Source organism: Taudactylus pleione, unplaced genomic scaffold (assembly GCF_031769625.1).
Source record: "Taudactylus pleione unplaced genomic scaffold, aTauple2 ptg000040l, whole genome shotgun sequence".
Lineage (NCBI taxonomy): Eukaryota > Metazoa > Chordata > Amphibia > Anura > Myobatrachidae > Taudactylus > Taudactylus pleione.
In genome coordinates, this window is record NW_028284442.1 from 730,663 (window position 1) to 747,835 (window position 17,173).

The 17,173-nt window shown below is 42.2% G+C and overlaps 1 protein-coding gene across 2 annotated transcripts in view; it reads left to right on the top strand.

Annotated features, from left to right (window-relative positions):
- CHST11 (carbohydrate sulfotransferase 11) overlaps window positions 1–17,173 on the top strand; it is a 291,985-nt gene that overhangs the window by 138,724 nt on the left and 136,088 nt on the right. For both annotated transcript variants that reach the window (XM_088454346.1, XM_088454347.1), the window contains exon 2: window positions 5,132–5,217. In XM_088454346.1, coding sequence (XP_088310472.1) covers window positions 5,132–5,217 — 86 coding nt within the window. The remainder of the gene's footprint in view (window positions 1–5,131; window positions 5,218–17,173) is intronic.

Consider the following 17,173-nt stretch of genomic DNA (forward strand, 5'->3'; position numbering starts at 1 on the left):
GCTGGTTTATCCACAAGTCGAGTGCTCGAACCTTCTCCTCCAAACCCAAAATGGGGGTGGCTCTTCATTCAACATGACTATAGCTGTATGCGTACTGTGAAGTCTGGAGTTTTGTATCCCTCTCATCAGTGACTGACCTAGGGTCGTCACCAAGGAATAAGGCTATGCGGAAATGACTGAAGCTTTAACTATGCTAATTGGATACAATAGACTACAATTGTGTGCAGGAATGCTAGGTTTGCTGGGGCTGCTCGGCTTTCTTTCCAGAATAATATCATCGGCAGGTTTATAATCTTAGTCGCCATGGAAACTGTTTTTTGTGGAGCCCTCCTCTACAGATGATCAGCTATGCTATGCCATCAGAGGATCTGTTAGATCCAATATGCATCCCATCTTACCTGTAGCTCTATCATCAATATGGACTTTCTATCTTTGCATCTTGCATTCTTCACTGAAGGTCCATCGTGTTTACTACCCAGCGGATTCTGGTTAGCCCAGGGAGGAGCAGGATGAGGACAGCAGTAACCTTAGCTTCTGCCAGGGAGGAGCAGGACCTAGGCGGCAGTAATCTCTGCTTGCTGGGCCAGGGAGGAGCAGGACGTGGGTGGCAGTAACCTCAACTTGCTGGCCCAGGGGCCTTTGCAACCGGTGATGTCATCGTGGAATCCGGGGCTGAGCGGCAGGAGCCGATACCCAGGTGACTGAGGCAGGTCTTGATACCACACACTGCCATAATATACATACACCTATACCAGCTGTGCACCCTGCCCCCAGGAGGTGCACCACGATGCTTCCCTCGTCTTCCTGCAATGCCAGTCTGTGCCCCAAACGCCCCCCTGTCCGCCACTCAACTCCCTGCAATGCTGGGTAGTGCACCACTCAACCCCCCCCCAAACCCCTTGTCTGTGATGCCAGGTTGTGCACCACAATACCATTTCCCCCTTTCTTTATGCAACATAATCTCATTATTAATACAGAAGTGAAATCTGTAATATGTACAGTATATGGACATTAGTGGCTGATTTTGTAGTTAGGGTCAGAATATGTTTGCTTTCAATTTGAGGGTTATCAAGGCAAACTGGCATCTTCTTTAATAAAATGCATCCTGCACTCTTTAGGTATGGAATAACCAAAAGTTGCCAAGTGATGCCTATTACACATAGTAATTTCATGTCGCCTCCCCTGGGACTGGTACAAGCATGTATGTATGTGACATACATACATACATGCTTGTACCAGTCCCAGGTGAGGCGACATGAAAATTGTGTGATTGTACCACTGACGTTGATGAACTGAAATGCATGTGCTACACCTATAGATTACCTTGTATGTTACGGCTTGCCCTACACTGTAGTAATGTGGCATGATCAATTATGTGATTACTGCTTTCTTATGCCTATGTAACACATGTATGAATTCACCTGAGGTTCTAAATGTTTGCATCTTAAATTACTAGACATGCAAAGATGCATATTAAATTTTGATTTATTTTTTTATGGTGCCTGTACATCTACATCTCTAATAAGTTGTATGGCGCATGTATGCTACAGTGAGTCGCAGGTCCGATAGAGTTGCACTGACTCTGGAATGTATTGGGCATTTCTGGGCAGAGACTGGGAGATGTACTATCTATGTGCCTCTGATTAGCCATCTGATGGGCGTGTTAGTGAAGTGGTATCAGACTCAGAAGCTAACCGCACACATTGGCTTGTGAGTGGCAATAGGTACGCCCATAGGTGGAGCTAGACACACCCTTTGGGCGGAGTATGACACACCCCCTCAATGGAGCACTGCACTGTGCATTTTACTACAAACTAGAAACTCCCTGAAACTACTTTTTAAAAGTTGGCAAGTATGCGAGGGAGTGCTGAGATTGCCTGGGAGTCAGTACAAACCCCATATCTTTACACAGAGACTTTCATTTTTAAGTAGATTAGATGAATAGCTGGGAGGTCTTTCATTTCAGATGAATCGTACAATAGATTTTTGAATGTTCTTTAGTAGTGTAAAGTAGGACAGCAGCTGGTAGTGTTTGAAAGTGGTATAACCAGTCAGATATACAAAGTACACACATCAACTTGATCAGTTTCTTTTGCTCCCAGTTGTTTTATATATGCAAAAAAGACGCACATTTTGATCAAAATAGATGCTCGACGTGGCCGAGTCGCCCAGGACCTTGTATGCCAAGAGGGGCTACTTGGTGCAACTGCAACTTCAGCAGCAGTGTAGAGGACACATCTGTAAACAGGCTTATAGACCTACACTTTTTACAATACAACAGAGCAGGGGTGGGGAGCCTTTTTTCTGCCGAGGGACATTTTGATATGTATAACATTATTTGCGAGCCTGGTTTAGGTCGTGCTCCCTCCGCGTGCCATCACATCACTCCAGGGAGCTGTAAAAGCAGCGGTGTGACCGTCAGAAGCATCCTAAGGACGCTCCAGGTGGCACTGCTGCATAGATTCTGGCTGCAGGGTGCCATTCTAGGCACCCTGGTAGCCAAATGAGGCTAGCAGAAAAAAAGCTCAGAGGGCCAGACCAAATGCTTCCGAGGGACTTATAAGGCCCCCGGGCAAGAGGTTCCCCATCCCTGCTATAGAGTGTTGATTATACTTTATACAGCACACATACAGTAGCTGACATACTCCTTTTCTATATACTGTATCACTCACCTGTGTTTTAGATGCTGCTAAAACCGAAAGCTCTATTATTGTTTAACAGATTAAATTTGAATCTGTCCCATTCCTCTCCTGAAGTCAATCTATAAGAAAATAAATGTGTTGCCACTCACACAGGTAATAATAATATCATTGACATTGTAGAAAAGTATGCGACCTTTCCATTGCAAGTGATTTATACATGGGTACATTGCCTAAGGTTACATTTCCCCACTCTACGGGTTTTTACTTACAGGTCAGTGGTAACAGTATGAGGCTGACAAGTGAAGTCTTATGCATTTAAATAATGAATGTGTCAGGTTTTGTGCACCAGTTGTTCTACACTCTGTACATTTTTTCATCTGCCTCCTTTGAGCATATGCGACTCTCATAACTTAGTGATCCCATGCACATTATATAGCAGAGATAACCCAGAACGTCTGAGTACATCAGGGTCTGTACATCTAGATGGAACATTTGTAAGATATTTATTTAAATGTAATGGTGGTAGTTACAGGATGTAATGGGGCAGCGCTTACAGCCTGCACTGCTCCTTAAGATCGTGGTTCGCCTGGGATAAAAGACTCTGTCTTACAAAACATGCTTTATCCAATAAAAGCCAAGAAGCTGTGACAAGAACAAGCAGAGTTTACACTTACACATGAAGGAGTAATTAAATTATTTACAAAGCGGTTGATGGCGTAAGAAGCATCACAGGACGCTATCAGAAACGTAGCGTAACGATGGTTGCTTGTCAGCCGTTTCTTGTCAGCAGTCGCTTTGTTAACTATTAATCATATGTAGATCTAAGAATTTTAGTATTTTATTCTCAATCAAAAAATGTGTGCGCCTTATGTTTGGGCTTTGTATGCCAGGCAATAATATATACATTTCAGCAAATGAAGATGAATGTCGACTCTAAACTGTACCAGCTTTATGTGATACCTCACTAATACCATTTTTTTTTTATTAAATTGGTAATATTTATCGTAGCTAGAGTATGCTGTTACAGGAAGAGATGCTCTGAGACCAAAAGCTCCACGTAATGTTAAAATAGGCACACGATTGATCATACGACAGATCATGTGCAAAGAAAAACAACAAATCGTGCCGCCGGGACTGCCAGGGAGCTCCGGGGAGTCGTGGGGTGAAGTTTATCTAATGCTGGTCATGCAGGTGTATGGCCAGCATTAGGCTGGGCACATATTAGAACGATATCGTGGACAACATACGAGATTCTTTGACCGTGCTGTACGGTTAATCAAACAATATCGTGTGTGCGGCTGAGCATTTTAATGAAGGACGGAACGAGGTATAATTCATTAAATTGTGTGTGCCAATCTGTGATGGTCCGAGGCAAAGGGAATTTGCCCCTGACCATTTGCCGGATTGGCCATCATTCTAATGTGTACCGGGCCTTTAAAGAGTTAATTTAAAAGGCAAAACCAGGTTTAAATCTATGGACTAAATAGCTGAAATTGCACCATTGTCTGCAATTTGCAGGCTGTTATATTTGGGTCAGAGATTCCCAAACGCGGTCCTCAAGGCACCCCAACAGTTCAGGTCTTAGAGATATCCATGGTTGAGCACAGGTGGTTAAATCAAATTGACTGAGGTACAAATTAAGTCACCTGTTATCAAGCATGGATAACCTTAAAACCTGGACTGTTAGGCTGCCTTGAGGACCGAGTTTGGGAACCTCTGTAAGTCATTACTCATGAAGCCCATGTCTTACCTCCTTGTGGCAGCTCCAGAATCGTCTTCCGGGTTTTGCCGATCACGCGAGGACTAGTTTCGGAGCATGAGTTTGAAGAGTGGCATTCCGATAAGTATTTTTTCCCTAACCCTCCCCATAGTGCCGAGCCTCCCCCCAACTTACCCTTGACTTCCCCCACTGCCTAACCCTCCCGGAGGCGCCAAACCCTAAATATAGACATTGTCGACCTTTCACATTCTGATGATGTTGACATGGTGCTTGTCGTTAGTTTGAACCATGTCGACATGGTTACTGTTGACTTTCTGCGTGGATACTGTTATAGTGAGCCTCTCCCCGTCATTATGCACTACTAGGGGGTTGCACTGTTTTGTGTATGCATGCGCTGTAAGAGGTTCATGTTGATGGATGGATACAAGCTATACTAATATTTTGCCTGCCATTAGATGTTAACAGATTGTGTAATTTGGAGCATTTTATCGGCCTGAAATAGGAACGTACAATATTTTTCTAGCAACTATATTGCAATGGAAAGTGTTCTCAGGGATGGGAAAGGAGTATTGAGCACATCTAGTTATATTTTATCTTTAAAAAAATTTTAAATTCTCTCTCTCTTTCTCTCTCTCATATATAGATATATATATTTAGATAGATAGATATATATATATATCTATCTGTGTAGTGATATACCCAGATATATTGGTATAGGATGCAGATTTATATGTGCTCTATTGTAAATGAGTTTTTTTTTCCTTTCTAGTTATACACAGAAACCCATTTGGGATGGGCATTTGTTGTCGGAAGGGGTCGCGCAGTCCACTCCAGGAGCTGTATAGTACAACACAGGTAGGTCACTCAGAACCCACTGAATGTTATGTGAGCATTTACATTTATCACACTATCGTCTGGTAATTACATGCAGACCATTAGTTGTATTGTTGCATAGCACATAATAACAGACTGGCTCTCATGTATGCAGCGGCTTAGACAGATCTACTGAAGACTAATGGCAGCGCCTCTGTAGTATTGTGCTAGGAATGTGTTATTCCTGAACTGGTCATTGAGCACAGTGAGCCAATATCCTCGATAGGGGACATGGGATAAACCTTGGCCTCTCTTATTTTAAAAGCGTATAACTCAAGCCCCAGCGACAATTGAGACTCGCTGTTCTGCAGTCATCAGACATCTTTTCTCAGAACTCATATACATCAAAGTTCCATATTTTAAGATCATTTATATTCCTTGGCAATCAGCGTGCAGTCATGTTAAGACATTTTTTCATGTTACTTTATTTACAATACGTCCAAAGCTGGGTACGCGCTATACAGTTATCGGGCTCATCAGCCGTAAATTGCGTGATTGGGCGATAATTGTATAGTGTGTTACCACATACAAGTACTGATGATCTGATTGCATCAGATGATTGGGTCTTCCATCCTGCTTAAAAGATTCAATAAACATTGCGCCAATATCATGCACATGTTGTATTGTGTACGTGTTCTGTCCAATATCGATCATTTAAGAACGTCACCTTTGATGATCTTTAGGACATAAGTTAACAGTTAGGAACAGATAATTGAGTGGTGTGACATTGTACGTATGTTCTCAGGATAGTTTCAGCTCACATAAAGTGAATAATTCCTCATACAGTATCTGTCAGGTGTGTACGTAGCATAACATAATGAGCATATTGTCTGCTGCTACTCCTCTAGTAGTTTAGTGAAATACTTTACAATATGTTTGTAGTGGAAAGCTGTCCTTCTATTTGTGTAATGTACATGGGATCGTGCTCAACTGCATGACATGGGTACATAATGTATAATAAAGCCTATGGTGAAAATGTACCTCACAATTAGCATTTAAGAACTTTGAGGGTAATTTTTTTATTCCCTACAGTTTTGTTATTAAACAAATAAACTTTTAGAAGGTAACACTCTTTACATAAAACAATACATTAAAAAAAAGTTGGTATTTTTTTATCATTTATTTAAAAACAACCTGACTGAATTCTGACATGACGGTCATATTGTTTTGTTTTGACCTTTGACTAAATTTTTAACACAACACAATAATAGAGTTAAACAGATAAACATTGTTTTTTGTGTGTGTTTTTTTTAGGGGTGTGCACCGGCCACTTTTCGTGTTTTGTGTTTTGGTTTTGGATCTGGATCTTTCTTCGTGTTTTGGATCTGGATTGGTTTTGCCAAAACCACCCTTCCGTGTTTTGGGTTCTGGGTTTTGTGTTTTGGATCTGTATTTTTTTTTTAAAAAGCATAAAAACAGCTAAAATCACAGAATTTGTAGGTTTTTCTGCTCCTATGCTATTATTAACCTCAATAACCTTAATTTCCACTCATTTCCAGTCTATTCTGAATACCTCACACCTCACAATAGTGTTTTTATGTCCAAAAGGTTGCACCGAGGTAGCTGGATGACTATGCTAAGCGACACGAGTGGGCGGCACAAACACGTGACCCATCTAGGCGTGAAACTGCAGTGGCAGACAGGATGGCATTGAAAAACTAGGCCCCAAACTGTACATAATGCAAAGAAAAAAAAGAGGTGCAAGATGGAATTGTCCTTGGGCCCTCCCACCCACCCTTATGTTGTATAAACAGGACATGCACACTTTAACAAACCAATCATTTCAGCGCCAGGGTCTGCCACACAACTGTGGCTGAAATGATTGGTTCGTTTGGGCCCCCACAAAACAAGCTGGCAATTAATCTGTCCCTGCACAAACTGGCTCTACGGAGGCAAGAAGTCGTCCTCATCCTCCTCATCCACAGATTCCTCACCCTCTTCAGTGTTATGTACATCCTCATCCTCACAGAGTATTAATTCGTCCCTGCTGGAACCACAGGTCCCTCTGTACGTTCTGGAGGCTGGTCTCCCTGGAAGAGTTGATCATTCATTTTATGAACATCATCTTCTCCACATTTTGTGGAAGCAACCTCCTACGCCTTTCGCTAACAAGGTTCCCGGCTGCACTAAACACTCTTTCGGAGTACACACTGGAGGGGGGGCAACTCAGGTAAAATAGAGCCAGTTTGTACAGGGACCTCCAAATTGCTTCTTTTTCCTGCCAGTACAGGTACGGACTGTCTGACATGCCTACTTGGATGCTGTCACCGATGTAATCCTTTAACAGACAGACGCACGCTTGTCGCTGCTGCTTTGAGGATTCAAGTGCGGCTACAGCCCACACAATTCACAAAGACAGAAAAAAAAAAAGAATATTTTTATTGTTTGTGGAGCACACTTTGAGGGTTACACCACCCTCTAACAGACAGACGCACGCTTGTCGCTGCTGCTTTGAGGATGCAAGTGCGGCTACAGCCCACACAATTCACAAAGACAGAAAAAAGAAGAATATTTTTATTGTTTGTGTAGCACACTTTGAGGGTGTCACCACCCTTTAACAGACAGACGCACGCTTGTCGCTGCTGCTTTAAGGATGCAGGTGCGGCTACAGCCCACACAATTCACATAGACAGATAAAAGAAGAAGAATATTTTTATTGTTTGTGTAGCATACTTTGAGGGTGTCACCACCCTTTAACAGACAGACGCACGCTTGTCGCTGCTGCTTTAAGGATGCAGGTGCGGCTACAGCCCACACATTTCACAAAGACCGAAAAAAAAATAACAATATTTTAATTGTTTGTGTAGCACACTTTGAGGGTGTCACCACCCTTTAACAGACAGACGCACGCTTGTCGCAGCTGCTTTAAGGATGCAGGTGCGGCTACAGCCCACACAATTCACAAAGACAGAAAAAATAACAATATTTTAATTGTTTGTGTAGCACACTTTGAGGGTGTCACCACCCTTTAACAGACAGACGCACGCTTGTCGCTGCTGCTTTGAGGATGCAAGTGTGGCTACATCGCACACAAGTCACAAACACATTAAAAAAATTTTTTTGATTTTTTGGAGCACTTTGAGAGTTACAACACCCTTTAACAGACAGACGCACGCTTGTCGCTGCTGCTTTGAGGATGCAAGTGCGGCTACAGCCCACACAATTCACAAAGACAGAAAAAAAAAGAACAATATTTTAATTGTTTGTGTAGCACACTTTGAGGGTGTCACCACCCTTTAACAGACAGACGCACGCTTGTCGCTGCTGCTTTAAGGATGCAGGTGCGGCTACAGCCCACACATTTCACAAAGACCGAAAAAAAAAGAACAATATTTTAATTGTTTGTGTAGCACACTTTGAGGGTGTCACCACCCTTTAACAGACAGACGCACGCTTGTCGCTGCTGCTTTGAGGATGCAGGTGGAATCTAGACGGGATTTGGAACCGAGGACACACTACCTCCATCAATTGTCTAAATCCCACTGCACTAATGTCGGATACCGGACGCACGTCTAACACCAACATAGCAGTCAAGGCCTCAGTTATACGTTTTGCTTCAGGATGACTGCTGTCGTACTTCATCCTCATCGCTAGGGACTGTTGGAGGGTCAATTGTTTAGTAAAAGTAGTGATGTTCCTACTTCCTCTCTGGGATGATGAACAACTCCCAGCAGCAGCAACAGCACTAGTAGGAAGTGGTTCTTGATCTTTCCCTATTTTATTTTTATCAGAGAAAGTTTGGTCCTCCATTTATGTTATATTGATATATATACGTGCGGCTAAAGCGCACACAAACACAGAAAATATTTTTTTATTTTTGCTGGAGAGTAGTGCACTTTGTGGGTTACACCACCCTTTAAGAAATGAGCCAGCCGGCTCTTTACTTATGGGACACAGGCGCACGCTTGGCGCTGCTCCTTTGTTGATGCACGTGCAGCCACAGTGCACACAAGTCACAAACACAGAAAATATATATTTTTTTGGTTTGGAGTGTACTTTGGGGGTTACAGAACCCTTTAACGGTCAAGCCAGCCGGCCCTTTACTTATGACACAGGCGCACGCTTGGCACTACTTTGTTGATGCACGTGCGGCTACTGCGCACACAATTCACAAACACAGAAAATAATTTTTTTTCGGTTTGGACTGGAGTGTACTTTGGGGGTTACAGCACCCTTTAACGGTCAAGCCAGCCGGCCCTTTACTTATGACACAGGCGCACGCTTGGCACTACTTTGTTGATGCACGTGCGGCTACTGCGCACACAATTCACAAACACAGAAAATAAATTTTTTTTTGGTTTGGACTGGAGTGTACTTTCGGGGGTTACAGCACCCTTTAACGGTCAAGCCAGCCGGCCCTTTACTTATGACACAGGCGCACGCTTGGCACTACTTTGTTGATGCACGTGCGGCTACTGCGCACACAATTCACAAACACAGAAAATAAATTTTTTTTTGGTTTGGACTGGAGTGTACTTTGGGGGTTACAGCACCCTTTAACGGTCAAGCCAGCCGGCCCTTTACTTATGACACAGGCGCACACTTGGCACTACTTTGTTGATGCACGTGCGGCTACTGCGCACACAATTCACAAACACAGAAAATAATTTTTTTTCGGTTTGGACTGGAGTGTACTTTGGGGGTTACAGCACCCTTTAACGGTCAAGCCAGCCGGCCCTTTACTTATGACACAGGCGCACGCTTGGCACTACTTTGTTGATGCACGTGCGGCTACTGCGCACACAATTCACAAACACAGAAAATAATTTTTTTTTGGTTTGGACTGGAGTGTACTTTGGGGGTTACAGCACCCTTTAACGGTCAAGCCAGCCGGCCCTTTACTTATGACACAGGCGCACACTTGGCACTACTTTGTTGATGCACGTGCGGCTACTGCGCACACAATTCACAAACACAGAAAATAATTTTTTTTCGGTTTGGACTGGAGTGTACTTTGGGGGTTACAGCACCCTTTAACGGTCAAGCCAGCCGGCCCTTTACTTATGACACAGGCGCACGCTTGGCACTACTTTGTTGATGCACGTGCGGCTACTGCGCACACAATTCACAAACACAGAAAATATATTATTTTTTTAGCACTTGGGGGGAGCACCCCTGATGGACAGAGCACCCCCTGGACAACACTACAGCACCTCTTTAGGACTGGGACACTGCACAGGACTTTGGAGTGGACACAGCCCCTATGGAGAACTGACTGCACAACACAGTCCAGCCAGCCCCTATGGACTTTGAAGTAGTGGACACAGCCCCTATTAACAACAGCAGCACAGCACAACACAGCCAGCCCCTATGGACTTTGAAGTAGTGGACAACAGCAGCACTACACTACACTACACTACACAGCCCTAACTCCCACCCTCCCTCTTCACTGTCCACAGCCGAGTGAGAAAATGGCGCCGACGTGGGTACCTTATATAGGATCCAAAACCCGCGAGACTCGGAAGGCGGGATGATGACGTTTTGCCTCGATTTCAGATCCGAGTCAGGCGGGAAAAGTCGAGCCTGATTCGGATCGGACTCGGATCGGGGGGGCTCGGGGGGGTTCGGATTTCAGAAATCCGAACCCGCTCACCCCTAGTTTTTTTAAGTAGAACATGTTGAAATGTTTGTTTACCGTAAAGAAATAGGGCCCAGGGGTGTGATGGAAGTATAATTGTGTGTCATTCTTATTTTAGTTTTTTGTATCCAGTACAAATACGCCTCAGAAATGTTATATTTTATTCTTGATATAGCATGAGTTTACTTTTTGATTGTGTTACCACACACATTCCATTCTGCTATGTTATCAGAACTGTTATGTATCCATAGTGTACTCTGCATTGGGTATTTACTCTCTGGGTGTGGGGGGTCCCATCATTTTTTCAGGTTCACTCTGATGCTTAGTACAGCAGCACTGGGCTTGTGGAAAATAGAAGTTTTACATCTGGTTCTACCAGGGCCGTAACTAGGGTGGTGCGACGTGCCCTAGCACAGGGAACCGTTGGGCAGGGGGCACTGTTCGGACCAGTCAATTTTCTGTTTATAACATTCTCACTTGTAGCTTCCTTTTACTTTTATTTCTGGTATCTCCTGGCCTCCCCTATCTCCTCCCTAGCTGACTACCCCTCCATTTGAGCACCTCCTCAAGCACCTTTAGTCACATCTGGTGTTACCAGTGTACCTCAAGTACCTTTGCCAGTGAGTTCATCTACCGGCACAGGTACATTCATGGATCTCCCCGTCACTGCATATACACTACAAGTAGCTCTAGAAAATAGGAGGGGGGTGCCAAAGCTCTTTCTGGCCCAGGGCGCCAAAAAGCCTACGGCTCTGGGTTTTACCGTGCAGTTTGGCCTGAACCACTTGGGTTTAGGTGTTTGCAAGCTGCCACATATCAGATGAGTTTAGTTTGTTAGGTGCCACGCCACAGAATACTAGATCCTGCAGTTTATATCTTTATCATTAATCCAATGTGTGGTGTTTTAGAACCACAATGCAAACGGTCACTAAATAAAGTGTGCCCCCCGTCCCCCCCCCATGTATTTTAAGTTTGAGCTCTGTTGTTTTAGTTTCCCTTATTGTGAAGTATTTATTTCCTAATGTGGAAGAAAAGCTGTGATACAAGAGCTGATGTGTAGTCTCATTTACGGTTATCCATTCGCACTTAATTAGTTCAGTCTCAATTCTTCAGTTCTCTGTTGCAATCTGTTAAGAGACCGACACCATACACCAAATGAAACATTTATTGGGTCCTTGACACATGCCTTTCATATATTCTCAGTAGAATGACTGCACTGTGCTTCTGACATAATTGGGCTCCTCTCAAACTTTCTCAGCTCTTTCATATTTACTTCTCTTGTTAAGATACTGTATTTTCTATACTACTGCAGCTTTTGGTTTGTATTTTTCTTTCCAAATATGTGCATACTGCCCTAAATAACTTATTTTACACGCGCTGACCATTGTGTTCTTATGCCAAGAGGTAATCCCACTTTGTTTGGCACTTGACAGGAAAAAGATAAACTTTCCCCTATGTTCCAGAAATCCATTGTTCATCAGTCTCTTTATCCTGCACCTCACATGAGGACAATCTTTGGCTCCCTTTCCACAACACCCTTCACACTTTCACCCTTTCTCCTTGTTATTGAACACGTGAGCACTGATTGCCATGCTGCTTTGAAGAGACCCTCTATGACGGGATCAACCAGGTGTGCAGTAAATTGTGACAGCTGTCAGGTGCATGCCCAGTAAAGCGCTTTCCATCATCTTGTATCCTGTAACTGACTGACCTGGCACTGACATAAGAGAACACTAATATGTGCATTAACTCCTCTATGATCAGTGGATAATATACGGATTCTATGCTGATATGTGAACGTCTGTTCTAGTGGCTTTGTCCTGCTAAAAATATGCAGTTTCTGGAGGAAAAGATCAAAACTACTTGGGATATTTCTGATAAATGTTAACCTTCCACCAGGGGTAGTTAGAAGTTATCATGTCGCCCATCTACTCAGTTTTCAGTATTGAATAGTGATGAGAGATTGCTCATTATAATTCTGAACATATACTATCTCTCTAGTTGGAACTTACAAGATAATTTTAAGGGACTGTAGACCATTACCAGAGGAGATCAAAGGGGAGATGTATGAAGCGCCAAAGCGGCATCAGCGCACGTTATGTCACTATCGGCGCTACTATCTACAAGATAGCAGTGCCAATAGTTTGGGCTATGCAAGAATGGTCAGTTCGCCTGATCGTTCCGCACGCTGCAGCTGTTGCTATCGACAGCTGCAGCCTGGCGATGCCCTATCCCCACAGCAGGGACAGCGCTGTCCCTGCTGCAGGGGCTCCCGGCTTCAGGGCTGCTCGCGGGATCTTGCGATACTTGCAAGATCCCGCGCATGCTCAGTGGAGTCGGCTGGAACTTAGACACAGCGCATCAGCACTAGGCTGAATCGTTGTGTACACTCAAGCAGGGATCCCCAGAGGGGGGAGTTATCACTCCCCTGCTCCGGCCGATGAGATGTTAATACATCGTTGGTGCTTCCTGCTTCGCCTCGGTGAAGAGGCGAAACAGGAAGCTTTCCCCCTCCCCCCCCAAGAGTAAAACAATTCTCTCAAAATTGCCATTACTCTTCAACCAGTTAGTTTGCACAGTTACCATTTTTGTTGTGACTAGGGGTTAGATGTGCTAAGACTTGCAGCAAGAGTAAGTGAAGAGAGATAAAGTATCCACCAATCAGCTGCTAACTGCCAATTTTCAAACACAGCCTGTAACATGAGTTAGGAGCTGATTGGTTGGTACTTTATCTCTCTCTACTTTATCTTTCTCCAAGACACTGTACATCTCCCCTTAGATGAGAGCGTCATTCATGCAGGTGATGAAGTAATACAGTTATTAATGACTAACAAGGCAAATATCGCAACATGGCACTGCCAACTCAGCAAGCAGAGGACTTACCAAGACGACCCTGGTGAAATAGGATATTCTGCAAGAGAGAGGATGGATATTTGAGGAAAGTCAGGATCTTCTTGTCAAACGTAATAGAGAAGCTCAGCAGAGACTGTTCTGAGTGGGCATCTATTCTCCCATATTCAAATAAAGATAATATCAGGGAATGGACTTGGATTTCTTTCTCCAAATAACATGATGGAATCACTCCAGTTCATTGCACAAGTCATTTACTCAGGAGACTGGATGACCAAAATAAACTTGCAGGATATATACTTTCATATGTTAAGTATTGATATCTTATAAGATATATGAAATATTTTATATACTACAAATGTTTTCAGCACAAGGTCTTGCCATTCACGCTACCCAGCTCAGGAGAACCTTCACAAAAGTAATTCTGGTAATTTTGGCAATACCCAAATTGATAGAGCACTTTGGATTTTTAAATAGATTTTTTTTTTTTTTAACTGAGCCCTTCTCAGTCCCTTCACCGGGTCTTTTCCACAGATGCTAACTGAGCTATGGAGCCCTCTTATTAAAGACAAACAGGGGTAGGGAATCGGGACAAGTAGTTATTGGAGAGATTTTTTATTTACTTGATTGGTGTTTTATTAGTTTGAATGTGAGGTATCAGCGTGACATTTTTTGGGAAAGCCAAAATAGGTGGTTCCCAGTAAAAGGGATTGCATATGTGCCTATCACAGGACCCCCAAAGTCGCTATAGGGATCCTGACTCACAAGCTGAGCACCATATCTAGTCTAAATTACCTGAATATTAATTCATTAGATTGGATAGAAGAATATAAAACACAGGGTAAAGGCTCATTTACACCAGATACAAAATAATTATTTGCATATGTTTCTTTCTATTTTTTAAATCAAGCTTTTTAATGTGCAGTTTAGTTATGTGAATGAAAAACTTCAGCTGCTAAAGCAAGAGATGGATCAATCAGACACATCACCATTCACAGTACTGAGCAAGATACTAATTATGAGTGAAAGCTTTGCTAATTTCATGAAACTTTTGCTAATTTCAGGAAACTGAAATAACTATGCAAAAAATGAACGAAAATATCAATGCCTGAGTAAATGAGCTGAGGGAAGGCTAAATCCTCTTCAAGGATCAGAATAGTGAGCTTATTATTATTACAATTATTATTATTACTCTTAAATATTTCCCAATGTTACAATACATAAATATTACATAGGAGTGTGAGTGTTTTGCTCACAAGAGCTCGCAATCTATTAGGAAACTAATTTACTTCTAAATGTGGAATTTTTTTGAGAACCACATTTGTATTGAAGTTACAATCAAATGCATAGAGAAACAATAGACTCTCCTAAATTATATGACATTTAGATAGGATATTATAACTCTTTTATTGGGTATTATAACTATCTTACTTTTTACAAGAGTGGTCACTCAGTCAGGCTATGTACCAACATTTTCTACAATCTGTAGCATTAACAATATTTTTAGCACTGAGGCAAGTGCTTGGTAGGGATACATTTTTGGTTTTGACCACCCCATTTATAATTCTGAGGTTGTGCAGCTTAGAAGTTGGGCAGTCTAGTCAAATTGACTTATAAAATGCACCCATTTCAAGAGAAAACAAAGGTAACAAAAGTAGTACTTAATGCAGATACTACTCTATTGGATTCTGTATAAGATGAAATACTTTCTAGTGATTGATGTACAATGCAGTGCACATTCTAGGTTCATCCACACTTGCATAATCCAGCAATGCATTTTAGTCACTCTCCTACAACATAGATAACATTTTAATGACCTCTGTACAATAAAGAGTACATTGTCTGGCCAATGTAACATTACATTTTATTTATGAAAAATAGCCCCCTTAATACACAATACAGAGAGCATCCAAGATTATATTGAGTATAGAGAGCATTCTATTTTGTATTCAATATATAGAACGTTCTACTGACCTCTATAGTAATAGAGGCATTCTAGGGATTGCTATATAATATAAAGAGCAATGATGCACAAAACAAATCTAGTGAGTTTTATGTAAAAAGTACTAATATGCAATACAGAAATCATTCTTTTAATTCAAATATAAAACATCTAACATTCTATTGAACAATTAGAAACAAATCAGAGAATATTCTACTGACCAATTAATAGAGCCCTCACTAATAACATAATATAGTAACTGATATACAATGAGAGCATCTTATTGACCAATATATACTACACGGTGTATACTCATTATCATTAAACAACTCAGACACTATTCTAGATAGCACAATAGAAAACATATCTCCAAATCTCTGGTGGCTTTACAATGCTGACTACCAACTTTTTGGTGGTTAAACAAGCTGCACAGTGAAGTTCCCAAATATTCGGTGGCAATACAATGCAGCCCTTAAGTCTCGGGAGCTAACTGCAGACCAGGCAGTTGTAATAAAATAATGAGCTACATATTCAATAGCCTTAAAAAGTAATTAACTGGGGGTAGAAAGTGGTGATTTAAAAAATGTTTGAGGACAAATGATTTTTCAGTTTGTTGGAACCCTGTGGGAAAGAGGTGTAGATCTGGACATCAAATTAAGAGAAATATATTGGATTCATCAGTTAAACAGCTCAGAACCCAATAGACTAAATGAGGGTTTTGAAATATCCCTGGGCATCTATGGCAGGGGTGTCCAAAGCGTTGATCACAATCTGCCGGTAGATCATGACCACTCGACTGGTAGATCACACTTAGCTGCCCACTGCTGAAGACTACGTGCAACAGCCAATAAGAATCAAGCTGATTCTTATTTGCTTACTGTTCTGAATACTCTGACGGTTGTCATATGTGACAGCAACAGCCAAAAAGAATCATGCTGATTCTTATTGGCTGTGGTTGTTACATGTATCTGGCGCCAGAGTTACTGCCATTACCTACTAACATTGTTAGAAAGCAGATGTTGGAGTTAGAGGCTCAGAGCTAAAGCTCCAGAAATAGTTTGGCACTCTATGGGGCTATATAATAATTAAAATGCCACCAAAAGCGCTGTTCACCATATACATGTACAAACATTGTTAGCAGCTGAGTTCAATTCATTGTATTAGTTGGAGTATTTAAGGTAGAGATGTTTTACTTGACACACATATGCTTCTGAAGAAGGACACTTAGGTGTCTGAAACGCGTTAAGCCGTGTGTGGACTTTAACCGGTACCGTTATATGGGACTTTGGGGATTACCACTTGGTAAAGGACGCATGATATCCGGAATTTGTGTGGCTTTGGTCCAAATTCCACCTGGAGCCTGGGTAGGCGAACCCCTGACCCTCATAATAACTGGAGAAAGAGTATATTACATGCTTGGGTATATTGTTACATTGTGAGTGCACTGTTTTTATATTAAACTTTACCCTTGGAAAAAAGGTCTCTGCTCTAGCACTTTGTTTTGTGTATCGGCCCAACTCCTTTCCACATGATATGGAAAGTGGGAGATACAATGTATGTCTTTCAGA